This window comes from Canis aureus, chromosome 22 (genome assembly GCF_053574225.1).
Source record: "Canis aureus isolate CA01 chromosome 22, VMU_Caureus_v.1.0, whole genome shotgun sequence".
Taxonomy (NCBI): domain Eukaryota; kingdom Metazoa; phylum Chordata; class Mammalia; order Carnivora; family Canidae; genus Canis; species Canis aureus.
In genome coordinates, this window is record NC_135632.1 from 26,819,927 (window position 1) to 26,847,367 (window position 27,441).

The window sequence follows — 27,441 nt, forward strand, 5'->3', positions numbered from 1 at the left end:
TACTCTGCATATTGAGTTGCATCTTGTAGTTTACTCATGACACCTGTACTAACATTCTGCAGAATAGTCCCTGGAATACTAACTGACTAAATGTGATTTGACTTGTATTAAGGATTTAATTCTACTAAATGCATGAATTATCAGGAGAATTGTAGACTGTTAGAATCTGAAGCTGCATTTATCAGAAAAAAATAACTATTAACAATTTGAGTTATTGCCAAGTCTTTGCAACTTCACTGGTTTGCATTTGACCATTTCTAGCATATGCAGCTTTATGTTGTTGTTCTGCTTAATTTTAGTAAGGGATGTATTTGCTTATATTTAAAAAGCTGAAGAGTCTTATCTATTAAGAATTTTGCTTGGAGGGCAAAAAAGAATAACCACTGTGTAATGGTTCATGTTGCTCTGGGTTTGAAGATCTTGAGAAGCACGTAACGATTATCTTTTGGTTTCACAGTTACTGCTGACTGCCTACACAGCCCTTCTGTTATCCCAAGTGCTTATTTTAGAGTCCTTGATCTTTTGTTTCTCATATTTACAGTTATCGGAAGGGCATATAGTCATTAGTCATATGAAGAATTGCTAATTTGTATTGCTCAAAAACATTTGCATGAGATTTTACTTCTGATAAATAATTGCTATTGTGCTTGCAGAACTTTAGTCTGGCAATGACAAAATGAAGATACAGGTACCAAAGTGCTGTAAGAGAGGATTATTTTAGAAGCATTTCAAACTCCTAATCACAAATTTATATTCTTACTAGATAAACCTTCCTCTAAACAGCTAAGTGAAGTGAGGAGTCACGCTGCCACCTCCAGCCACATGTTAAAAAGCGTGCCTAGTTTGGACAGGTTCAGACTCCCAGCTATGTGATTCTTTTTTTTTTTTTTTTTTTTTTTTTTTTTGAGATAAAAATATGTTTTGCCAATGGTGTTCTCAGGAAGAAGGGGATAAAGCAGGAGAAGAATGCTGAGAAGTGAAGACCCACCCCCAGCCAGGGTGGGCTAGGAACTTAGAGGCCTCTGGATAGGCGGGCAGATGGCCTGAAGGGACCCTGGAGCAGACAGTGAGAACAACCAGGAGATGGGCAGTTCGGGCAGCCTGTGGAACCTACTCTCTTAAGGGGAGAATATTGCCACAGAGGGCTGGAGGGTCAGAGGGAAATCTTTATAAGAAAGCCATGTCCCTAAAAATAGGAAAGATCTACTGAAGAAGTGAAGAGGAAGACATGAAAAGATGAGACAGAGGGTAAGGAGGGAAGAAGTGAGGAGGGACAGTCAGGAAACACTTGACCTCAGAAAAGGGGATGGACCCCTCTTTCCAGACACTCCAGAAAGCTGTGATATTCAGACAGATTCCATCGGGCAGTGGATGAGGACATAGTGGACATAGTGCCCTAGAAGGGCACTGGCTTTGGGAGTGAGGGAGTGAAGGGGGCGCCCAGGGACAGGGGCAAGAGTGTGGGAGTGCTCTGGCAGGGTCACACACTCTAGTGCCAGTAGAGGGACAGATGAGATGTGGGATGGTACAGGAGTGGTGTGGGGCAAGGGGGTCTGGGCCGACGTGTGAGGGAGAGAAATGGGTAAGTAATAAACTGCATGGCTACACAAGCATGAGTATGCATAAATCCATGAGCATAGGTGAGCACACTCACACTCTCTCTCTCCTAATGTAATGCATGCTTGTTCTTCCAAGAAATAGCGAAGTAGGAGATGGGTGAGGAACACATGCAGGGGAGCCGAACAGGAACCTACAGAAGAAGAATTTGCATTAAGAAATGCTTCATAAAAGTTCTTTAGAAAGTTTGTAAAAAGGTAGCTAGGTTCTTTCTGGGGAAAAGTCTTTTTCACTGTGTAATATTTATCTCTTTCTCTCTTACACTGGCCAAAAATGGCAGGCTATCTTTGAATTTTAATTTCCTCTTTAGTTGCTGCATTGATCTGCTTCGTAAAGGATAGAAAGATGATGTAGAAGAAAACGCTAACTGCTTTGCTTCAGTGAGTTCGATGTTTTTATCTGGTGAATTTAAATGGAAAATAATTTGCTGTCTGGAAAGGAAAAAGAAATCAATGACATACTTCTTGTTAAAGATGGTGAATTAACACATGCACCTCATTTCCCCTCCCTTCTGAACCTCATTAAAATGGCAGTATGGGTTTTTTGTTGTTGTTGTTTTTGGTTTTTTTTTTTTAAGGCATAAACCCATAAGGACAAAAAAAAATGTGAGGAACAAAATTTCTGAAACTGAAAAACACTGGAATAAGTGATAATTGACTTAGATGACACAAGAGAGCTGAATCTGAGGCTGATTAGCTGGGCACGGGCAGGCAGTCTGGTTTACACTGCAGACCACCTCCACCTGCCACCTGCTCAGATGCCCCTGCATGTTGGAGTAAAGGTAGGGATAAAAGAGAAATGTCCAAAAGCTGGGTTAGGGAGCAATTAGACCCCAGAAGGCTGGGAGACTACATGTGTCCCGACAGTGGAGATGTTAAAATAGCAAAGTTTCCATCCTTCATTTGGGAAGTTAAGTAGATAGTGCTCAGGAGGAAAAAAAAAGTCTAAACAATATAAACATGTTACTTAGAAATATGGACATACACATTAAAAAAAGGAAACAAAAAACTGAGCTAGAAGGATTGAATATAACTACTTCTAGAAAGGGGGAATGGGTAACAACTATTTGGCTCTTTAAACCATGTGCATAATTTTGATAAAAATTAAATTACTAATAAATTTAAATTTAATTTAAATGATTAAAAGAAAAAAAAAAAAGAGGAAGGAATCAAGGACCAGAAGCTGCCACAGGAGTCCCTGACTGAGGATGTTCCAAGAGAAGACATGGGCCATAGTCCCAAGGCATGAGGGGCAGCATTGAGTGATTAGGTGAGGTTTCTGCCAAGATCTCCAGCCGGCCCCCCTGGCAGCATGGGTGGGCACAGTGCACAGGTGATGGCTGGGTGTCTTGGGGCGGGCGGGGCGGGGGGAGGGTTGGGGGGGCGCACGAGAGCCTGGTTCCTCTTCTAGCAGGAGAATTGGTTCTACCCTCTTTTTGAATGACAGAGGAAGATCAAGCTCTCAATGAAAGAAACCCCTGCCCACCCTAGAGCTATTTAAATAGAAGTGCCTTTTCTAAAAGCTCTGTGGGCTTCTCATGCATGGCAGGGTCACATCATTACCAAGTGGGATATAAGCTAACTTCCCCAAATAATGAAAGCTTTCATTACCCTTCGTTTTAATCCTTTTAATGGAATACTTTCTATAATAGATTCTGTACATCCCTGCTTCCTTAAATTTGGTTTGGCAAACAATCTGAACTTTGGTGACTGAGGGTCGTTTTGAGAGGCTTCTGTTATCTTGCAGTTTAATGGCAAGTCCCCCAGGAGCCTGTATGTCCTGGAGGGCCCCTAACCCTCTCTGTCGGCTCAGATCCTGTTCAGGGTTAATGGTTTATTTGTTACTTCCACTCAATTTTCACTTCCTACTGCTAATTTGTACTGTATCCGACTGCCTATTAGTACCCTGGACTCTTTCTTTCCTTTCTAATTTGCTGCTTCTAGTCTGCTGAGCAGTTGGCATCTCCCCTGTGGCCCAAGCTTGATAGATTTGTCTCACTAAAAGCAGGTGAGAGACCGACGCACTCCCACACGGAGAGAACAAGCAGAGCATCAGACCAGGCCTGGGTTTGATTGCTCCTTTTTTATTTTGCAAACTCCTCCCATCTCAGTGTGTTCCTAGGGGCTGGGGTTACCAGATAAGCAACCTGTCACCATCCATCACGTGCTTTGTTCACATCAGTGTCTTACCCAGCACAGGAAACAGAAGCATCTATAAGATTTATCCTGAAAGCACCTCACAAATGTTCTGTTTGAAAAAGTTTGCAAATAGAGACCTGGGAGCCTATAACTTTTGTTTTCATTTATGTCAGGATGTTTTGCAGCTGTGTCTTGACAGAAGCAAGAGGTTCTTCCCTGGGGATCCAGAGACCTGTATTCTTGTGTTTTGCTGTGTGATACTGGGTTAGTCACTACCCCTTTCTGTCTCTATTTTCTCCTTCTAAGGGACATTGGAGTATTTGATCTTCTCCTGACCACTTCTAAAATCTTCTGAAATGCAGTGACCTAAGACCAGTTACCTAATTACCAATTTTGGAATGGCTTGATTACAGTTACTTAAAAAGATTACAAGATTAAACAAGTAATCCCATCCAGGGGCATGGGGATACTGAAAGTGCAGCCCATCAGCATGAGTTTCAAGAGGGAAAATCAATGCCTAACATCAAAGCCGAAGAGTGACCTCTCTGAAGGTGGGATACAGACCTGGAGTCAGACCCCATGAGTTCTCTGGGACTCTCAGCATCTGTACTCTTCTTAAAGAATGGGTGTTGAATTGCCAGATCCTCCCCCAGGCACTTGAGTTAACTCACAGTTAGTGAAGCCATGGGAAGCCAAGAGGTTGCAAGGTCCGCAGTGGCCAGGCCAGTCTGCCCTACCTGCCCTTTTGTTCCACCAAAAGGAACCTTCATTGCTGATTAGAGAGAATAGAGAGAATGATCACAAAGGTGACAACTAGGCCAATTCAGAACAAAAAAGTTTCAAAATAAGCACTCCGTCTCTATAACCCTCTGCCTCACCACACCCCTCTGTTTCCTGTACCCATCACCCATCCCATTTTAAGATCCCCACATCGTCATATTAATGGTATTTCTAAGTGTGGTTGTGGTCACAACGAAGCACATGGTGTAAATAATAAGTACAATGGAAGTTTAAAGAAAGGGGTAAGCCCGGAAGGTTTTGTTGGTAGGGAAGGAGGTAGACTTGAATCTAGGGACTTGAGGGCATGGAGGATCCATGGAGGCAGAGCAGAAGGAACAGGGCTTTTGAGGCTGGCCAGAGTGTAGAAGTTCTCATTATCAAGGTGTGCTTTCTGTGCGCATGAAATCTATTGTCCTGGCTAATGGGAGATATTTGTTTTAGGTAGCCTCAGAAATTAGGAGTGGAACTAGAGCTGGCTTCAAAGGATGGAAGCCTTTTAATTCAAGGACAAAGTATTTGGGATTGACTTTCTAGGACAGCATTTCTCAAAAATAGATTCAAGGAACACTAGTCATACTTCTCAGCAAAGGATCTCATCGTCAAATTCTCATAGCAAAACTGATTCCTCTTTGGAGATTCTCAGTACACATTAGCATGCTAAATATCTTCCAGGTTAACTCAGTGTGTCCTGAAGGTACATAGTTATAAAGCCTTTGTTTCAACTCCTGTCAATGTCTGGAATACTTTAGGAAACTGCTATAGATGGGGGTGCTAAATAGTTTGGGACAGGCTTGGGGACTCATTGGTCTGGGGACTCTGCCCTTTGCCCTATGCTTTCAGATGCTCCCTCTGGCAATGGAATGGGAATGCTTGCAATGTCAGAATAGGAAGGAGTTGATTGTGAAGGTCTGTTTCAAGTTTGGTGAGCATGATCACAGTAGGATGGCACTGCTATAACAAATACTACAGACCGGACAGTTTATAAACAACAGAAATTTATTTCTCCTAGGTCTAGAGGCTAGGAAGCTTAAGGTTATGGTGCCAGTAGATTTGATATGGTGGCGGGTGACGGTCCTCTTCCTGGTTCATAGATAGCACCTTCTTGCTGTGTCCTCACATGGTGGGAGGGTCTAGGAAACTCTCTGGGATCCTTTTTATAAGGACACTAATCCCATTCATGAAGGCTCCATCCTCATGATCTAAGCAACTCTCCAAAGCCCCACTTCCTAATACCATCACATTGGGCATTAAAATTACAAAATATAAATTTGGAGGGGGAAGCAAACATTCAGACCTTAGCAGATGATCAAATGGAAAAAGCTAGCAAGTGTTGAAGCAACTATAATGAAGCTTGGGATGGAGTCAGGCTTACAGATAGAATTGGTGTCATCCATATGGAAGTTGGATGAGTTCTCTCAGGAGGAAAGAATTGGGAGGAAATACTGAATATTTGAGGAGATGATTATGAATCTGTAATTCAGACTGGTTGTTTTACTTTCCCTCAAGTCATAAAAGCATTCCCAGCACACCTGATACCATACAGTTGACTTACTGTATATTCTTGCAACTTGAATATAAACTACTTGAAGGCAGGAGTTTATTCATCACGTATCCCAAATTCCAACAATAGTGCCTGATACTGAGCAGATATATGTTGAGTTGAATTGAAGGTTAAATGCTGCATTTATTAGTTCATTCCTTTATTCACTACTTATGAGGTCCTTACTCCCAGTATGGCAGAAGCTGGAAACTTGGCTCCTTGTCCCTGGGGGGTGGGGGGGAGAAAGAGGGGGCTCCAGGTGGAGTGTTTGGAGACATGCCTGTGAAGAGAGCCCCCCTACACAGCGTATGTCATGCAGTAGTAAGAGGACACTGCCGTGCAGCCACAATAGCATGCCCTGTGATGAACTCTGTCGGGGGTGATCAGGGAACCAGATCTCAGAACAGGAGTTGAGTCTGGCAGGTGGTTTGTCTGGGAGCAAGGCTGGTTGGGACAGGAATTCCATGCAGGGAGAAGAGTGCACACAGGGTGACACAGGCTAGCCCACGCCAGCAGTGGCCGTAACAAAGACGGGAGCCGCAAATGAGGCTGGAGGTGTGGGCAGGAAACAACACAACCCAGAAGCTTGAACATAACATTGAATGACAACAAAAAACTTGACATATTAGGCTGCATGAAAAGAATTCTATATAGCAAAAACTATCAGGAGCAAAGTTCCAACAAAAACTACAAACAGAAAAAGTGTTAGCAATACATATCACAAAGAGCTAATGTCCCTACTATGTAAGGAACCCCTAAAATCAGTAAGAAAAAGTCCAACAATCCTATATTCTTGCAAAGAATTTGAACTCTTTATGGTAAAGAGAACTTAAAAGACTAAAAACAAAATGAAAAGATGTTCAGTCTCATTTATCAAAGATGCAGATCTGTTCCAGGGACAGTTATGAACAAGAAGTCTAAATCCCTGCCTTTGTGAAGCTGAAGTCTAGTTGTGGAAGACAGAAAATAAACAAAAACCAAATAAATAAAACATTTAGGTGTCAGGCAGTGGTGAGCGTTTCAGAAACAAAGACAGAGAATGGGATTGAGAGTGCGCAGAGTGCAGGCAAGACCGCTCTTTTAAATAAAGCGCTCTTGGAGGACCTCAGTGACTTTTGACAAAAGCATGATTGGAGGTGGAGAGCAAGCTTTCTAAACATCTGGGAAAGGGATGATCCCAGGAAGACTGAACACAGAGACCTTGAGGTGAGAGCATTCATGTGTCAGCGGAGGAATGAGTAGGCCAGCGTGGCTGCAGCGTCTGCAAGGACAAGGAGGGACAGAGGGGTAGGAGCCAGCATTAACAATGAGCTGGAGTTAACAGTAGGCCAGACACCTGGGCTGGCTTTGTTCTCAGTGAGAGGAGAGGTCTTTTCCTAGGCCTGAGAAGAGGAGTGGCTGCAGCAGAACATATGAGGATAGGGCATGGGGTGAGAGCAGTGGCTGGAAGACTATTCAGGAGGCTCTTGCAACAATCCAGCCCAGTCTGTGGTTGTGGTCGGATGGATGGTAGTTGGGGTGGAATGATGTGAAATGGTTACATTCTGGATATTCAGCTACATTTTGGATATGTCAGGATTTATGGTAGATTGGATGTGGGGTAGGAGGAAAGAAAGAAGTCAGTATGACTGCAGGATTTGGGGCTGGAAAGAGGACACTGCTATTTACTGAGGTGGGGGGAACTGAGGAGGAGAGGCTCGAGAGGGAACGTTAAAGATTTGGTTTAGACATCTTAATTTATGCCTGGCTGGATTCCATGTCTGGTAAGAGGTCCAGACTAGAGGAAATGAGTTTAGAATCCATAAACGCAAAGGTATCTTTTAAGGCTGGAGACCCGACGTCACCTAAGAAGTGACTGTGGCTGGAGAAGATGGAGCCCTGTCCCTCCAACATTGAGATGTCAGGGAGGAGATGTGTAAGACCAACCACACGAGGTTAGGATATAGCCAGGCAGGAAGGAGGAGGACACTGTGATCTTCTAGAAGTTGAGTAAATGAAGTATTTCAAGGAGATGCCACTTTTCATGCATCAGATCCAAGTGTTTATATCCAAGACGTCAGAGTTCTATCACACACGGGTCATGATGGATTGGTGAGGATATAGGGGAAACCAATACCTGTCCCATTGTGGGGGGGCCACGCCTAGGGAGGACCATATGGCAGTGGACATCAGATTTATAAGTATGTGCAATTTGAACCAACAATTCCATTTTTTCAGAGTTTATTCTACATATATGATCACATACTTGGGGGAAGGACAATATGTACAGAATTTTCTTTGCATTACTGAGAACAAGCTTAACATTACACCCTAAATGTTCAATAGGAGGGCCCTTGTTAAATACATCCTGATAGAGCCACATAAAAAAACATTATGCTACCATAAAAGAGAATAAAATATAAACCTGTATATATACGTTTACCTGCACCCACACATGCTACGTACTACACTTATATAAGGAAGATCTTATATATACATACAGGAGATATATATCCTGTGTGTGTGCGTGCATGTGTGTGTATTAAAACATATTATTTTCAAAAGCAAACAGTGTGTGCTATTTGCTAAAATTTGTTTTAAAAGGTGGGGTAGGAGAATAGGGCCTGTGTGCTTATGAGGACATCCGTCTGGGAGGATACCTATGGGGGAGTAACAGCAGTTGCCTGATGGGAAGGGAGCAAGGAGACTGGGAAAGGAAAGATAAGACTTTTCAGATTGCTGAGTCATATCACAATATTATCTGTTCAAAAATTTAGATAAGAAGAGGTACAAAAAGCAAGGGAGGTGCCAAACTGTGGTAGAGAGGAAGGATCCGATTTAAGAGTGGCAATACAAACAAAGATGTCCTAGGTTTAAAAAAAAAAAAAACAAAAAAACACTAATCTTTGAGTATAATTAGGGGGTGAAGGTGGCCTTTTTACTTCTCAATGAAATGAAATGGAGAGGGTCCTGCTATAACCACATCATTGCTCCTGTGACCCCACCCCATGTGCATCAATCACATGGCCACGTGTTGAGGATGGTGGCGTGGCACTTGGATTCCACCAAGAACTGAAAGTTATACAACTTCCTCTCACCTAGATTCACCCAGATGGAGCAGGCTGGCGGAGGAAGGAAAACCTCCCTCGTGCAATTCATTCACAAAGTGTACTGCTGTGGATGTGGCATTCTGGGGATCTTGTCATCCATCTGGGTTTCATGGATATATTTAAGAGACCTGGTTTATCTCTTCCACCTCGTGTGGAACGGGATTTAACAGCTCAGAAATCCATCTTAAAATAATTTGGCTTTTGTTAATGCCAAGATAGGAAAGAAGGCCAAGAAAAAGAGACTACCAACTGGAGCTATATGAAAAATAATTAGGCATTTCCATGTCTCCATGGGGATTATGGTGTAAATGCCCACATGTCAGCAGCACACACAAACTTAAGACCCCTGTGGCTTTGGGGCAGAGTGTATAGTTTACAAAGGCTGTATATTTTAATGGGTGCTATATGTAAAGTAGTTGGGAAAATAACCAGATACAGTATTTTGTTTTTAAGATACTCTGAAGTGCCACGAGACATGGGCAGACTGCACTTATTAGGTACTTTTAATATTGCTAATGAATCATCCTCTTGAATGAGGTCCCAAATAGACCTGTGTTATATGGAATTCCATCTTCCAGGAAATATGTCTCACTACACCTACTTTAGGAAATTTGAAATAAATTAAAATATAAATAACATATTTCTTATGTCACCATTTGAAAGATTTTGCCCTTGCTTGTGGTTTCTATTTTCAACACATAAAAAAAAATATTTTCTCACTGGATGTGTTTGTGAGCTTTTTAGAGCAGCAAAGTAAATTTTCTGTTGAAAAACTAATCTTTAAGTATTTAAGTTTAAGATCAATATGTCTCTCTTAGGAGTATTTTTTTAAATTATACTTGTTTCTAAAAATATTTAGCCTTGTGCTGCATGTTGTATTTTAGATTCATATCATTTAGATTGGTAGAGAAAATCCCAACCAGAATGTTTGAAAGGTCATCTGCTTTATGTTTGGCAAGAAGAAATGGCATCCATTTCAATCGAAGAGGAAATGATGCCATGTTTCTGACTGAGTCTCCCTTCCCTTCCAGGCAAAAGCTTCTTTTTCATATCTTAGTATTTATTGTATATATCATATATTTTTAAGTTTTTATTTTATTTTTATGGCTGGCTGGTTTTCATCTAAGTTTATCTGTGATAGGAAGCAGGAAACTTAATAGAGGCTACTTCCTACATCCCATTCTTTGCAGTTTTATAGTAACGTGTTTAGTTAATTTAATTATATCATTCTGGAAAATTTACACTCAGTTATTAATTTTTACAAAACATGATACTTAATCTTTCAGCTTTACCTTTTATTTTTGGTCACTAAGCTTTAAGCCCTTCCAGAAAGAAACTCTTTAAAATATTTAGGTTATAAAGTATTTTGAAATAATAATTGGAAAATAATGTGAAACCAATACCTACCAATATAAAAAACTTAGCTGTTTAGATTTTCAAGAGATGACATGGAAAGAAATGACAGCTCTCCAAAATGTTCTTAACTTTAAAAACAAATCATATACTTTTGTGTGGCCATACCAATTTTTAAATTTAATATTATAGTTATATAAATGGAAAGATTAAGTGATTTATGCAGTCCCCACCATAGACACATGGCCCTGTTTGCTCACATGGCCTGTGTCTTCCATTCCCTTAGACCAGAACTGACTGTACTCTCACAGAAATCACCTGAGTGATTTCTCTGCTGTTGGATGGCCAGCTATTCATTTCATTAATTCTCAGGTTCATTACCACCAAGAAAACTGAGCAGATTTTCTTCTTGGTTAACATTCTTGAAGAAAAATGACTCAGATCTTTTCCCTGGGAACAGAAACTTGGGGTCATGGAGTCAGAGGAACCTAATTGTAGGTGCTTTGGCACAGAGTAGCCAGGGCTCAAAGACAATCCTTTTGGCAAAAGAGTGGTCACAGCAGACCTGGCCAGCTCTGTGCATGAAACATGACCATTTGCTGCTTTCTGGATTATTTCCCCCAGGCTTTGGTCCGTGTTCCCATGCACTTAATTGGATTTGCGTAATATATACTCACAGTCTTCAGATTTTAATGCCTTCAGACACATCATGTATTTTGACTCTTAAATAATATAGCCCATTGCAATTATAAAGCATGTCATACTTTGCAAAGGTCAGTTTACCTAGTTAGCATTGGTTTTTCAAGTGAAGTTCATTGAAACTTACAAAGATTTCCATTTCTTTGAGCAAAATTAACTGTTACCTCTTGTCTCACTTGGGTGACAACATCCTGGTGGAATTGAGGCATCTTGATTGCTTCCTCTACCTTAATAGTTGCCCCTAAATGTTACAAATGTTAGCCAGGCTGTGTTTTATTTGAGGCTCTTGTAATACTACTTAGTGTAAATCAGACAAGTATATGAGACATTACTAAAGAAAGAAAATACAAGATACTGTGAACAACCACACATGGCTCTAAAATATACAAATTTATGAATAAATTGTGTTAGTAAAGTATTTGGAAGATGCTGGAAACACAACTTGTTCATGAAAGAAAATACGACTTGTTCCTGAAAGAAAAAAAGATCCCACTTCTTATCCCCTCCTTATTATTGGCCCGGCATCTATTTTTGAACCCATAGATTGTTTTCACAGTGGGAGTTCTTGTCACTAAGCAGCGGTAGGACACGTGCAAGGACCTGCTGCCTCACTTCTCTTCAGTGCCTGCCTGTGAGCTTTCTGTAAGTTCACTGCAACCCTCAGGCCACAGAAGCTAAGAGCCATGTTTTGTAAGAATATTAGAACCCTTTTGTCTTAAATCTGCAATTTAGAAACCTCCAGATAATGATTTTCCAGATGGTCACAAAAGAAATTTTCTCAGAATCAATAAAATTCTAATTATTTTCAGAAGCATGTAGATTTTTTTTGTTTTGTTTTTGTTTTGTTTTACCTATGATTCACCAATGAGAAATACTTGGGTTTTAGACTAAAAGCTCTCTCTTTCAGCCCTGTTGCCCCAGGTGAGTAAACAATCTCCACAGCCAGCCATCTCGGTGCTGGTGGGGCCGTGTGTGGCACCTGCCCTCACTCTGGTGTCTGCTAAGGGGATGACAGCAGCAGTGTTCTCCTTTTACTTTCTCAGAAGCTGGTTTGGGTGGTTCTGCATCTTCTTATCCTTTTAAGAATCCCAGAGCAGTGGGGCTTTCACTCTAAAATACTGGTAATATAGACAGGCAGATAAAAGACGCCCTGCTAATTGGTAAACAAGGAACATGCAAACAGTGGCTATTTACTTTGTGTAATTGCAGGTGTCAGTTTGGTTTACAGTGTAGTTGCGAAGAAAACAGAATGTAGAACTAATCTCCGTAGGCTAACACAAGAATAGCTACTAGAAGTGGCCGGGTCTCTAACCAAAGTAAGAGGAGGCGGAGGCATCCTGAGGCCCGGCCTGCACCCTGGGTGGAGTTGAGCTGCGTGCTGGCTGCTGGCATGCCCTGCGTCCCCAGCTCTGTGTGCTACCTGCTTGCTGAGGCTGGGAGTTAAGCAGATAGCCTCTCTTTAATCAGAGTCCAGTGTTCTTACTCCTTCATTTAGGACACTAAGGCTGGCAGAGGTCAAGAGCAGGAAGTGATGATAAAGGACTCCCTGGCCACCTTGTTATGTAACTTTCCTCTATAGCAATTCTATATTGCTAACAATTTTACAGTAGGTTCAAGGGTAATCAACTCTACCTTACGGCATATTTATTATCTGCTCATTTTCCATCCGGTCACTTAAGTGAAAACACAGAACAGACTTACTCAGGTTTTCAGAAAAATTAGTTTGTCTGATTTTTTATTTTTCAATCCAGTCTTAAATGATCAGTTGTTCGTAATTTATCCTGTAAAATTTTACATTATAATACACAGACCTTGTAGCCTCCTAAATCTCCCATGCATAGTGTTTTTTCCTAGTTCAAAAATCCTGCTTTGATAGTGTTCCTACAGAGTTTATTTTTGCATTGATTTAAAAAGCAGCAGTTGTTAGGTACCCTTACATCATCATTTTAATGCTGTCGCCCTGTTTGCTGTACTGATGCCTCTAAACTCAGCCATTGTATTCCAGAACAAAACTATAAATATTTCTTTATGAAGGAGCTGCCAGTGAGTTGATAACGTAAGCACTAGTTCCCGTACCTCAGTTTGTTCCCCATACTTCTAGAAATCTGTTTTTTCACAGAATGGTCAGGAACGGGTTTAAGTGATGGGATTACAGATTTAAGCAATGGGTTTTAATAGGGCTCAACACTGCATATAGCCAAATGACCTACACATGGTGTATAATCAATAAATTATTCTCTTACCAATTAGTGGTGTTACTTCAAGTACCAAGAATTACTTTCATTATCTAAAATGATGAGACCCTTTATATCCAACCATTAAAAAAAAAGAAAAAAAAAAGAGTGGCTAGGCAGTCATTAAAAAAAAAAAAAAAAATAGAGTTTTGACTGTGATGCCTGCTAGCCCTCCCGTCTCCCTCACCCTCCCTGCCCGCTACCTTCCTTCAGGATAGATGGACTTGGCAGTGTCGTAATTCTTACATTTTTCTGAAATGCCCCTCAGATCATGGCCCTCTCAGACCTGCTGGACATTCTCTCCAACTTCATCATCACTTTCATTCTCATTCTCATCTCCTCATCCTCCGAATCTGGTTTTCCTCGGAGTGATCCCCAGCCCCCTTGATGGAAATCTTCTGGGGGTACTTGCTAAAAATGTCTCAGTCTAGACCTGCCACAGGCCTTCTGACTGGGATCCTGGGGGAGAAGCAGAGATCCTGCCTTTTAAACACACGCCCCCAGTGACTCTGTTGTACAGTGAGGTTTGGGACCCACTCCCCAGCATTGGCGTGACTTCTCTGTGAAGCCTGGCTATGATCCTCTTATAGGATCCTCCATATCCTTCGCCACAGTGTCTCTAACAATGGAGCCACATGCTCTTAACGCTTCCTAGATTACTGTGACACCTGCCTAACCGGCTCCTGACTCCTTCCAACTGCAGCCACTGAGGTGCAGCAGCTCCTGGCCCACCCAGGGCTCTTCCCATTCCTGGTTAACACCCTGTCTCCACCCCCCTCACACCGTAAATAGAGAAAAGGAGTTTTAAAACAAAAACAATTTGGCTTCCTTGTGGGCGTTGGGGCAGAGGTGAGAGAGGTGCTAACTTAGTCTCAAAAGTTTTGCTTATTAGATTTTCACCAGCTACTTTAAATCTCACTCTGCTCTTTAGACAGAATGGCATAACTTATGGACAGAAAAGAGGTAGTGCTTTTACATTTCTTAATAAGATAAAGACTTTTTCATTGGGCTAATGTTTCCTTGCTGAAAATAATTTGGAAAATAGGGAGAAAGTTACTTAACATATAACCCAGACAGGTTCTTTGTACTCCATGTTGATGTAAAGAACCAAAAAAGACCTCCTGTGACATGTTAGAGTAGATTTCCTGATAATTTAATATCAGAGGAATAATGCAATTTGCATCTAATATAATTAGATTTCCTTGTTATGTATGGACTGACCCAGTTCAAATGCGTAATCTCATTTGCTGTCCTTCCATATTCCCTTAGAACTGGGTCAGTGCCTGTGCATTAGCCCTTACAGCACTCTGCCTCATGGCATGATTACTGGGTACATATAACCATAGCATGAGATCATATTAAGGGTAAGGACTCTTGATTAGAAATAATTCATGGTAGTTGGAAAACCGTGGGGCATTGGGCTCAGGCAAAACAGTATTCAAATCTTTCTTTCCCATTTCCTTGGGAACGTACTATGGCTCCTCTCCATGTTTCTTCTGTAATATATGTAAAAAGCACCTGGCCAGTTTCCTCACTGGTGCCCCTAGTCCTTGCCCTGGGCTTTGCACATCACAGGGGAGCAGTGAAAGGTACCGTTGTATTATACAGGCCAAGGTCAGAATCCTTTGATTTACTTAAAGAAAAGCAGTATAGGCCTTGAATCAGTGGATTAGCAGGTGTTTTCAAAGATCAGTCTATAAATTATTAATATAAAAATTTTTAATGAAACTGTTGTGTTATGCAGCAAGCCAAATAATGAAATAAGTAACAGTGGGACCCATAGTCTTGGTCACTTTTTAAAGTTTCAGGTTTACATGTATTTTTTTTTCTTTTTGTTGGGCTTTATATTTTTAACATAATTTTTCCAGTCTTCAACGTGTCACCTTTTTTGTGTGCATTTTCAAAAGAATCTCATTAGTAATACTTTTTGTACTTCCCTATGGACTTTGATTGGACCACTGATATTTCATGAAGAGAGAGAAAAGAGAGAATATGTAGTCTCATTTTTTAGTAAACATGTAAAATAGGAGCTTTTTAGACAGCAAGCATATATGTATTCTGCTACCCTTATTTCTTTAAATGTTTCCCTGTTTCTTCCCTATTGTTACCATTTTTTATAATTTTAACTGTTTTTCCTTGAGTCCTCAGTCCTTCTCAAGGCAGCCTGTCCTTTTACTGCCTCTGGCCATGAGTAGTTCTTTCCTTCAGAAAGCTTCTTAAAATTGAGGGTAGATGTTTGTCTAAGCTCAGCATTCCCTCAAAGACCATGAAGGTGTTTATCTTCTTGTTTATAGAGAGCTACTGCCCTACCACTTCTCTTGTGTCTCCTCTCTTTCCTGTATTCCAGTCATGAATTCCATCTGCCACACCTCAGTGATGCTTATAAGGCTATCGTGCCTCCTGACAGCTAGAATAGAAGCATTATGAGTGTTAATGACCCATCCTGAAATCCAGATCTTGCCAAAGCCCAGTATTAAATCTTATCAGAAAGCCAGCACATCAAGGTCTCACCGCTCAGGCTTCACCTGGCCATGTTCTAAGAAGTGGGTCTAAGTCATCACAGCACTCTCTGGGGGGGGGGGGGGGGGGTGTCTCCCAGATGAGACCAGGGAAAAAGAGTGTGTGGATGCATTTGCACATGCCCATGCATCCAATTAAATGCTATAGCAAAACACCTGGGTTTTGGAACAAGATTGCTACCTACTCATGGTTATTTCTGTTTGTTTTTAGGGTTTTGTTTGTTTGTTTGTTTTTGCAGTAAGCTAAGCCAAGTACATTCAGTAAAAGTCAGAACAAGATTTAGGGAATGCAGCCTGCTATCTGAGCCAGGTCGCCATCATGGTGGAGTGGGTTTAGTTAATCAAGTTGGGATGTTCTCAGGTACCATCACTGGCAAGAGAGAAATTTGGGAAAAGGAGAGTGGTTAGTGTGGTAGCTTTCTAAACAATATAATGAATTTTACTGTTCTTTCTTGAAACCAGTTATGTTCTTAAATTTTATTAGCAGGAATTAGAACCATCGTTTCTATTCAGTGAGGGTGGGGGGAGAAGAAAAAAGACTAAATTGGCAGCTTTTACTGTATTTATCATATGTATCAGCTTTTGCTTACTGTTTAAAGACACTAAGAAATAAAGTTGCTGTCAATCACAGTATAAAGAGTTGCTTTGAAATGGTGTTGCATAGAAAGGGAGTTAGAAATTGGAATGCCCAACTGAATAGTAAGTGTTCACAAAAGAGCACAGGAAATGTCTTGTAGAGATTACAACTGCTACGCATTATTTGTAACAGCAAATGCTTTTGAAACAACCCGGTATCCATCGGGGAGCCTGGTTAAATAAATGCTGGTTCATCCACTCAAGCAGTCCACGTAGCTGTTAAAAAAATGAGTGAAAAAAAAAAAAAATGAGCGAAGGTGTGCTCTCCACATTGACATGGAGTGATCTCCATCCACTATGTAGTTACATGAGGAAAAACCAAAGTACAGAACAGGGTACTTCTAAACAGTGTACAGAAAACAAAAACCAAGTACGGAAAATTTTTGTGCAAGAAAGGAAAGATCATGGATATACATACACAGTTGCATATATTTTCAAGGAGAAACAATACAGGAAAAAGGTAAATTAAAAACTGCAAGAAATGTGTAGGGGGAAGGGAGGAGTCAGGGTGCAAGACACCAAGAGGAAGCAACGCTTACCAGAGCACACTTGATACGAGGTTTGACTTCAGAATCATGTAAAGCTTTGACATGATCGTAAAACAAATTACATCCATAAAAGTGCAGCCCCATCACACAAACACAGAGAATGAAAAAAACCCACAAAAAAAATAAATGAACCTAATTGGACTTTGTTAGTAACATAACGATATGGAGAAAAGAATTATTTGGACTGATCTTAGAACACAATATTCTTACTGTACATTCTTAATGAGATACTCTTTGAAGACCTTCTCCCCAAATGTAGATTTTAAATCAGATTTAGTAGTCTTACTATTAATAGTTAGGTTGATGTGGTTAGGAATTAAGATTTTCCACCTAAAAGACACAAAATAAGCATAAAATTTTAAAAAATAAGTAAAAACCATGTACACTTAAATTTGTATTAGAAATATTAGCAGGCACCTGGGTGGCGCAGTGGGGTTGAGTGGCCAACTCTTGGTTTTGGCCCAAGTCATAATCTCAAGGTCCTGCGACTGAGCCCTGTATTGGGCTCCACACTCAGCATGGAATCTGCTTAAAAGATTCTCTCTCCTTTCCCTCTGCTCCCCCCAGTCCCCGAACTAGTGCTCATGTGCTCTCTCTTTCTTGAATAAATAAATCTTTAAAACATAGAAGTATTAGCAATATTTTATTCTTCCCTTTTAAAAATAATGTGTCTGAGATCAGTCCAATGAAAAGGCCTTAGGAAACAATGAAAGTTCCATAAAAATGGGCATTCCTAACACCCAGATTGTGGTCTTTAAATATCATTCCCCACTAAAAGAATCAAGAGGTCCTTGGAGAAATGTCTGGCTCTGGGGCCAAGGTGGAAAATGTACTTGGTAAGTCTAGAGCATCTTGTGCCAGAATGCTGATTAGTCATTCAAAAGGACTTAGGAACCAGTCTGAAGGGTTCCCATTGTCCAGAGGTAGTATCATTGACTGCAGTTCAATAAATAAAATTCCATGAGTTGTAATGGTATGAAAACAAAAGAACCATCATACTACTCCTGCATTATTGTATTGTTGAGACTATTTTGAATGACAATAGGGAATGTTCATTTGATTAGCTAAATTATGGTAAAGAGTCATAATGGAAATGCAGAGTCAAGGTTGGGGTCCTTGTCCCAGTCCACTCCCCTTCATAATAGGCATGCTGTCTAACCTCAGATTGACTCTCTGTGGCAGGAAGTACATTACTTTGCATTCATTTCATCTCCAGTTACCAATATGGTGTCAGCAGAGCTGACATCTGCCTTCTGAGGTTCCAAAGACCTGGCTTCTAATCCCAGCTCTTCCTCTTGCTCCCCCCACAGCCTCCCATCTCTCACCCTTGCCAAGCCTCAGATTCCTCATCTCTAAAATAAGAATGAGAATGAATGTGCCCTGTTCACCCTTCAAACCCGCAAGGAATGATTGCTGACCTCTAAGAAGCCTTCCGCCTTGCTGAGACCGCGAATTGTCAGTGTTTGCCCTCAATTATTACTTTCTTAACAGGTGCATTTGTGAACTTGCACTGGAGATTGGAATCCTTTTAGCTATACCAAGAAAAATAAGTATTGCCAGTTCATTACCGCAGGTTGGACGTGGAAGTAAAAATACTTTTGTTTCTTTCAGCCATGGAATTCCATGAACACTTGCACAGCATCGGCACCAAGGAAGGTTTGAAGGAACGAAAACTGCAAAAAGCAGTGGAGAGCTTTACTTGGAATATCACCATCCTAAAGGTACGTGGCCACGCTGTTTCCAGTGCTGGTGATGTTGCCATCTTTCTCAGCATGTTTCCCCTTTTTAGTTCAACATATCTTGCATCGTGTGTCCTCAGCCACTGGGGCGATAGCACCCCACAGCAATCCAGTGAGATCTCGGCCCTCAGGAGAACCTGCAGGCACGTGGCTGGGCAGTGCGGCATGGAGACAGCACCGGGGCTCTCATGGCTGGCACACTGTGGCTTCTGATAGGAAGGGAAAGGACCTTGGCTTCTATCCTTGAAGCATCGTCAGGTTTAGAAATGCCAGTTGCTGTATGTGAAATGGATGGCGTGATTACAGGGGGAATGATTGAGAATTTAGATTCTAATTACTCAAATGTCATTTAACTCTTTAAAGTATAATCACAGCCTTAATATTAATATGATCCCAGGACAAAAATAGGAAAGACTTATGTGGGGCATAATTTAAACAAATATGTAAAGGAATTGCCGTTTAAAATAAATTTTCCTTCGAGAGAAAAGCCATCTGTTTGCCTGGCTTGCTTGCTTCCTTCCTTCCTTCTCTCCTTCCTTCCTTCCATCCTCAGCGTGACCATTTTTAAGATGTTATTTTTTTATTATAAAAGCAATACATTATCATTGTTGAAACTGTCAAAATAGAAATGCAAAGATGAACATAGTCCCACTGTTCAGAGGCATTTACCGCTGGCCTTTAGCCATACATTCTCCCTTTTTCTCTGTGCTGCGTATGATGTGACATGATTTTAAAAATAATGCTAGCTATGTACCTTGAAACTTCTGTTAAGTTTTGTCTCAGTGGTCTTTACTTTTCTTCTTCTTAGTGTTTGGGAACTTGAGTAATCTAACACAAAAACATTATTTCACTCTGGATCTTGGATCGCTAAATCTAAAGTACTCTCTGGTATTCACCCTCCAAACTTTCTGCTCCCTTGAAGTCAAAACTGTAAAGACGTTATCACAGCTGTCTCTTTTAATTTCCCTGTTCCCCCTCAAGTTAAAAGATCCATTCCTGGAGCTGACAAAAGTTTTTGATGTGATTTAATAAAAAGTCACCCTTCCAAAGCTAGCCAACTTGCATTTTCTCACGTTAAACCTCTACTCATTTTTATAATTAAAATCATTTCTTGACTTCTTAAAATGCTTCCCTTCCTTCACATGTGCTTTCTTTTGTAATCTTTCAATCTTCTGCTTAGAAGTTAACTTTGATAGTTTGCAGTTCAGTAAACAGCAGATAGAAGAATTTACAGTGAAACCGAATTTGGCTTTGTAATTTGCTGACTCACTCCCACTCAGAGATAGGGGTACACAATAAATTTCCTGCGAACCTCAAGAAAAAAAGCACAGTAGTTTAAGCCAGTGGTAGAACAAATGCTCATTTTGCTTTTGTTTTATTATAGGCAAAAACAGACTTTTTTTAGGCAAAAACAGTGGTAGAACAAATGCTCATTTTGCTTTTGTTTTATTATAGGCAAAAACAGACTTACTTTGGTCCGTAAGTCCAAACTTTAACCTGTGAACTATCTTTGTTATTACTCGTCTGTGGTCTAGGAACTGGAAGCCTGGGAATCACCTGGGAGCTTGTTCAAAACGCAGACTCCCAAACCCCACCCCAGATCTACTGAATCAGAATCTGCATTTTTACAAGAGCCCAGGGGATTCTTGTGCACATTAAAGTCTGAGACGCACTTGGCTAAGAGCCACCGAAAATGGGAGCCTGGTGCACATATTAATGAAAAACAGCTGACATAAAGTAATATACCAGATTTTAGAAATAAGTAATTGAAGCAAATAGCTACACTGAGGAAACCTATTTTCTTTTGAGTTATGTCCAGGAGAGAGAATTAACACCTCAGACTTATGTTCATATGGAAACTAACATATAGGACAGGATAATAGATCTTTTTAAAAATTTCCAGTGTATTTGCCCTTGATGGTGTTTGAGTTTGGTAGAACCTGAGTGATTAATGGGGAAGAACTAGAGAGATCTGTGTGTCATTTCCAAACAATGAAAGGGCTTTTTCCACTCCTGGGTGTTTCACAAGTTTTAACTTTGTTTAAGAGAATCAGTGACCTCTTGGACATGAATTTAGGTCTGAGTTGAGCTACTAGCCTTTTTGGGGCAGGAGGGAGTTGGATCCTTTGGATTCCTCTGACCACTTGTTCTTTGTGGTGAGCTTGGAGAGGTGGCAGCCCTGTAGGGGATGATCTGTCACCCAGAGTGGAGGCCTCCTGCCATAAATTCCTTTCATGTAAGGACATTCCTCCCAGTTCTTATGAATTTTTACTTGCTTTGTTTAGTTTTGCAATTTTAAGAATTGCTTTAAAATACATAAACGAACAAAGAAGAAATGTCCGTTGTGATCACTACACCCAGAGTTATCTACTATTGACACCTTGGCATATTCCAGTCATTTTTATTTTGAATAGAAATTATTCATTTGTTTTTGTAAATGCATCTTCATTATGCAGAACCTTTTTTAATGTAGAAAAGATAAAAGTTTTAAAATGACCTCAAACCCTCTGAAAAATAACTATTATTAAATGTAGGTGACCTTACTTTGGGTTACATTTTAGATGCATATGGATGATAAATGGATGGATGGAGATACATTTATTGATTCTGAATCATACTTCTTTTTTCTATTTTTGACATCTTTGAAATTGGTATGTATCTTACAGTCCATGACATTTGCGTACTGTATCCTAGTTCAATTGGCAGTGACTTATTTTCTTAATGGTACATCTGACAAGAACTAGTGTCTCAGATATTGTGAAATAAGATACTCCAGTAGACGGAATCCTACTGTAATTACTCTTTTTAATTTTTTTAAAAAGTACTAAGTTTTACCTAGTTTAACAGAAGTAAACCATAAAGAAGCTAAATGAATTTATAAGAAATAAATGTCTCACAGTAAAGATGATTCAGCAGTTCATTTAATTTCTTTCATTTAGCATGATGCTTTTTGATATTCATCCACGTTGAGGTGTGTTTCAGCAATGCATTCCTTTTTATTGATGAACAGTATTCTGTTTGATGGCTGTGTTACTCTTTCATACATTCACTAGTTGATGGACGTTTGGATTGTTTCCAGTTTCTAGCTATTGAGAATAAAGCTGCAGTGAGCATTCACATGCAGATCTTTGTGTGGACATGTTCTTGTTTTCTTGGGTAAATACCATGAGTGCAGTTGCTGGGTCATATGGTTAAATGTATGTCAGACTTTATTAGAAATTGCCAAACTAGCCCGTTTAGTATCCTCTCCCCAGCAGTGTTATGAGTGTTCTGATTATTGCACATCCATGTCAACGTTTGCTATTGTCAGTTTAGCCATTCTAGTAAATGTATAAAGGTTGAACATCTTTTTGTTTGGATTTTTTTTAAGCTTTTTAAAAGGATTATGATGAGTCTTAGTCTGGTTTTCTTCATGTTTTTTCTGCTTACTATTTGTTGAGCTTCTTTGTGTGGAATTATAGTTTCCATTAAATTTGGAAAAAAATTTAGCCATTTTTTTCTTTAAATCTTTTTTTTTCCTGTCTTACCCTTTCTCTCCTGTTTCTATAACTCCATTTATACATATATACTGCTTGATACCTTCCCAGAAGTGACAGATAAACTATTCATTTCTTTTAAGGTCTTTTTTCTTTCTTTTTTTTTAAAAATAGTTTCTGTTAGTTCTACATTTTTTAGCAATATTGCTATATATTCTGCAGCATCTACTCTCTGCCATTAATCCTGTCCAGCTTCCCACTTCTCTCGTCTTTGTGCTCATCACATCCTCTATCTTCGTGGACCTAGGTATTTACAGTGACTGCTTAAGAGGCCTGCTACTCTGTCCCTCCCATCCTAGCCGCCGTGCCTCCCTGAACTCCAAACTCCCATCTCCTCAGCTCAGTGGGGCCACTGAGCTCTGCTTGGGCTCCACCCACACTGCAGCTGGGAACCCCTCCAAATAGACACAAACTCTGTTTGTGTGTGTCTTCCCTCAGAACACCCTGTGTTGCACTGTCTGAACATCATTGTTTAATATATTGAATCCAGTTTTCTCCATGTGTGTCAGCCCTATTCCTAACTTGTCCCTTGTCACCTCTTTCATCCCACCCTCTGTCCCATCATCTCTTCTGCTCCATCAAACAGAAGTAAAAGAGAAAAGGACACTCCATTTGTGTCTTTCCAATCTGATTGGCTATTGGAAGTTTCAGGATTTTTATGAATTGCCACTGTGAATTCTGTGAATTTTAGAAGTTTATTAAATTGTGTCATACCCTTTTGTTTGTTTGTTTGCTGCTTGTGTTGTGTGTGTGTGTGTGTGTGTGTGTTTGCTAATTTTACTTTTTGCTCCTTTCGTCAGGAATGTGGGAAGGAAATTCTGTTAATACATTTTTCCATCCACCAGTGTAATCAAGATGTTCCTCTCCTTTTATTTTCCATTTGCTAAAATATTCACTGAACTGGTGATCACTTTCATTGTTTCTATTTATAACAATTCCCAAAATGGTAGAATTTCATGATAGAAGAGCCCCTCTTTAATTGTTTCCTTTTGGTGCTAAGAAGCCAAACTCCTGCAGGCTAGCTCACAGAAGAGGGATAAGATGCTGGCTCAAGGAAGGGATCATGAAAGTCAGGGAGCCCTGAGACGAGAAGCTGTGGTCCAGCCTCACGGGAGTAAAGAGGTCAGGAAGCCCAGCAGCGCCTGGGCAGCTCTCTGGGGGCCTGTGGCCATCTGCTTTGTCCTCCTCCCTCCGCCAGAGGCTCCTCCTGCTCTGTGACTTGGTCTTGCCTTGGTCTGGCCCTGACTGTACCTTAGCATTTTTTATTCTGAGTCCTCAATCTACTCATATTTCCTAGTTCAAATTACAAAGAGAGGAAATCTCATCAACTCGGCCTATCCTTTTCATTTCACGTCCAGACCAGTGATCCTAAAGTTATAAGCCTCCCCTTTTATGAAATTCTTCTTGGATCAAGTTCTCTACCTGCTTCAATCCACTGTGCCCAGAAAGGTACCATCACACAGCACAAAATACAGCCGTCTTGACTGGCCACTTCAGTTCTCTGTTGCTGTATAACAAACCATGCCAAAACTAACGGTGTAATACAACTTCCTATTTTGTATGACTCTGTGGGCTAGCTGAGCTCAGCTGGGTGGTTTTTCTGCTCCCCTGGTGTTGATCAGGATCACTTATGAGGCTTGGTTCTGGTGGGAGGTGAGCTGGCCTGGACAATCAAGAAGGCTCCACTTACATGGCTGGCATTTCACCAGTGATGGCTGGAGTGGCTAGGTCTCTATCCTGTCTCTCTCTTCCTCTCCCACATGGTCCATCATCCTTCAGTAGACCAGCCCCAGCTTCCTAAATGGCTGCGAGATTCCAAGAAAACAAAAGGAAAAGCTGCCAGGGTCCTTAAGACCACTTCCTCCGTGTTTAATTGACCAAAGCAAACCAAGACCAATCCAGATTCAAGGGACGGGGAAGTGTACTCCTCCACCTCTTAGTGGATGCAGTGGCATGCCTGGACAGGGATGGGAGGAATTACAGGAGGCTGCCTTTGCAGATGGCGTACTGCAGTGGCAAACCGTGAGAACGAAGCATTTTCCCTCAGAAGGGTAGAGGCTTGGCGACACAACACTGTGGAGTCATCAGATCCACCTTCCTGCTGCTTCCCCTAGATTGCCAGCCCTACTCCACCATCATGCAATTTGAGTTATGTTCAGCCATCCAGTATATAGAATCTGAACCCTCTGTAACTTTGCTTCTACCTGCTGGTTACAGAAATACCCTCAAAGCAGCACAGAATTCTGTTCCCTCTTCCTCCAACATCCCTTTACACCTTTGAGAACTATCATTATCTTCTCTTAGACCTCCCCAGTGCAGGTCAGACACGCTCAGCCTATGCAGATTCCAGGATGAGATGGCATCTGATCCCCTCCCCGTCAAGTCCTTTGGTCTTCTGAGGACACTAGTTTGTCAGTGTCCTCCATAAGACAGGGTAGCCAGAATCATCCCCATACTTTGGATGCACAGTGCTCTAATCACCCCAGGGTAGGAGTCGTCAATGTGATCTTGTGCATAGTCTGAAAATGATCATACTGTTAATACAGGCCAAAATTATGCTGGATTTTCTAGCACCTGTGTCATATCCTAGACTCAAACGAAGCTTATTATGATCCGCGGTGTTTTCCAGATGAACTGCTGCCAAGCTAGCTCTCCCTGTTCTGGGCCACTCCACCCTCAGAAGTAAGACGAAAAACTAAACCCTGAAAGCAATTAGAGATTTCTTCTCTTTAGGAACATAAGACTTCTGCCAAAAATAAATAATTAAACCAGACGGTTTTTGCACCTGGTAAAACATTAATCTCAATTTCGTTTTTACCCGAGGTGCAGTACTTACCTTGAAGACCTGAACACTAACATTTGTTTCTTGTCCGAAAATTCCTGTGATGGTCTTTGTGTAACTCCTTTTCTTTATTGGTGGTATTATCCTTTAGTTATTTTATGTATTATAGGAGGTATATTATGTTGGCTGTTTTCCTAAAAATCTATAACTGGCTGAAAGCCATTCCTCTATTTGGTGTGTGAAGACTCTTCAGCATAGCACAGAAAACCACGCTACAGTAGTGTCTGTCATTAGGTAGGTTGTGCTTTCTGGTCCATTTAAAACACAGTAAAACCTCAGACATTGGATCCCACTACTGTGGAATTTGTGATCTCTCAGCTAATGTTTAATTATTATGCAGGAGCTGTACTTAAAAGATTAACAGTGCAAGATTAACAGTGCAAAAGATTAAGAAATGCTTGTGCATGCTGTTTTTACTAATTTTTCAGGAGCTTCCACGCTCATGATCCGGGCCCTGCTGATTCCTCAACATCCCCTTACTCTGTGCTTCCTCTCTCTACACATCAGGCATACCACCCTCCCCTCTGCTCTGGGTCCTGTTACCTGGAACCCTCTGTTGACCTCCTGTCTCCTGTGCTTAAGTCATGGCTCACTTCCACTGTCTAGAGCTCCCAGTGGCAGCTCCTAAAAACCTTCACCCCACCTCTGCCACCAGACCCACCAGCTCTGTGTCAGATGAAGTTATATCCCACTGCAGGGGGCCAGCGCTCACCACTAGCATGAATTTTTTTTTTTTTAAAACACTCAGACAGTATCTTTTATTTTATTTTTTATTTTTTTTATTTTTTAATTTATTTGTGATAGTCATACAGAGAAAGAGAGAGGCAGAGACATAGGCAGAGGGAGAAGCAGGCTCCATGCACCGGGAGCCTGACGTGGGATTCGATCCCAGGTCTCCAGGATCGCGCCCTGGGCCAAAGGCAGGCGCCAAACCGCTGCGCCACCCAGGGATCCCACTAGCATGAAATTTAAACCTTCCTATGGCCATTTCCATTCTCAGAGAGAGAGATGTAACCACAGTTGGAGCTCAGAAAGCTTAGTACTGTAGAAATCATGCTACTAAGCTATGGTTAGGCCTCAAAGGCATCATTTATTAGAGTCTTAGAGTCACGTGTGGAAGTCAGTGTCCTCCTTAGCCTTCTGGCCTGCTGAAATCCTTTCCTGCCCATCTGTCCGGGCCCAACTCACACACCACACCGTTTCCACGGTGTTGCCTGGGAGCCCCTGGGAGCTCTCTACCCTCCATCTTTGTTGAGTGAAATGTAAAATTGCTTTTTTTTTTTTTTTTGCATCTTAAATGTAAAAATTTAAATTAAACTTTGTATAAACCTTTGAGCACAGCCACCGTGAAATTGAGGAACCGTTGTCAATGTGATGAAATAGCCAAAATATTGGCAAGGGGGAGGGGACCGAGGTGCAAGGAGAGTCTTGGGATCCACCCACCATACCTGTGTGATCCAGACAGACACTGCTTCATACAACTGAAACATCTCTTTGGATTAAGGGAAAAACCAAGGGTTCGGAGCTATGTTTCCAGAACTGTTCTCACACCCTGAGAGCCCCTCATCCCCTTGGCCAGTACCTGTGAACCCATTCTGCTGCAGAGAGATTGAGTTTATATACAGTTCACATTCCACCCCCTTCAACATGTGAATGAACTTGGGGGAAGCCAATAGGACAGGAGAAAATCATGAAACACTCAAGATGAATTTAATGTCCCAGAAAGAGGCATGTGCCACTCTGCTCTGTTGCTCTAACTTGAGGTGACTGATGATCCGGAGATCTTTTTTCATGTGTAAGACTCACTGAGACTTCAGTAGGAAGAAGGTGTTCTGTAACTCGGATGAACGTGCTACAGCCTTAGCCAGCCACACGGGCTTCTCAGGGGGAGCTGTGAGAGTGTAATGAGGCAGCTTAGAGCCAGGAGCCCCACCTTGTATTGTTCACTCCCTCCTCATTCAGCAAATACGGATGGAAATCTGTATTTCTGTGCTTGGGTTTGTGCTTGGGTTTAAGCGCAGGAAGAGCAAATCATCTGTGGTGATGAAGTGAGTGCATTAGGGATGTGATAGACCTTCCTCTTGGCTGGTTTTAAAGTGTCACAAGGAACATGTGGAACTCAGCTCTTTAGTTTGGGCCCAGTGGTTTAGTTAGTCCAAAAAGAAAACAGA

General features: G+C 41.2%; 1 protein-coding gene across 1 annotated transcript in view; it reads left to right on the forward strand.

The window, feature by feature from the left end:
* Window positions 1–27,441, forward strand: part of PLCL2 (phospholipase C like 2) — a 185,485-nt gene that overhangs the window by 148,888 nt on the left and 9,156 nt on the right. The window contains exon 5 of the mRNA XM_077865298.1: window positions 18,765–18,874. Within this exon, the coding sequence (XP_077721424.1) occupies window positions 18,765–18,874 (110 nt within the window). The remainder of the gene's footprint in view (window positions 1–18,764; window positions 18,875–27,441) is intronic.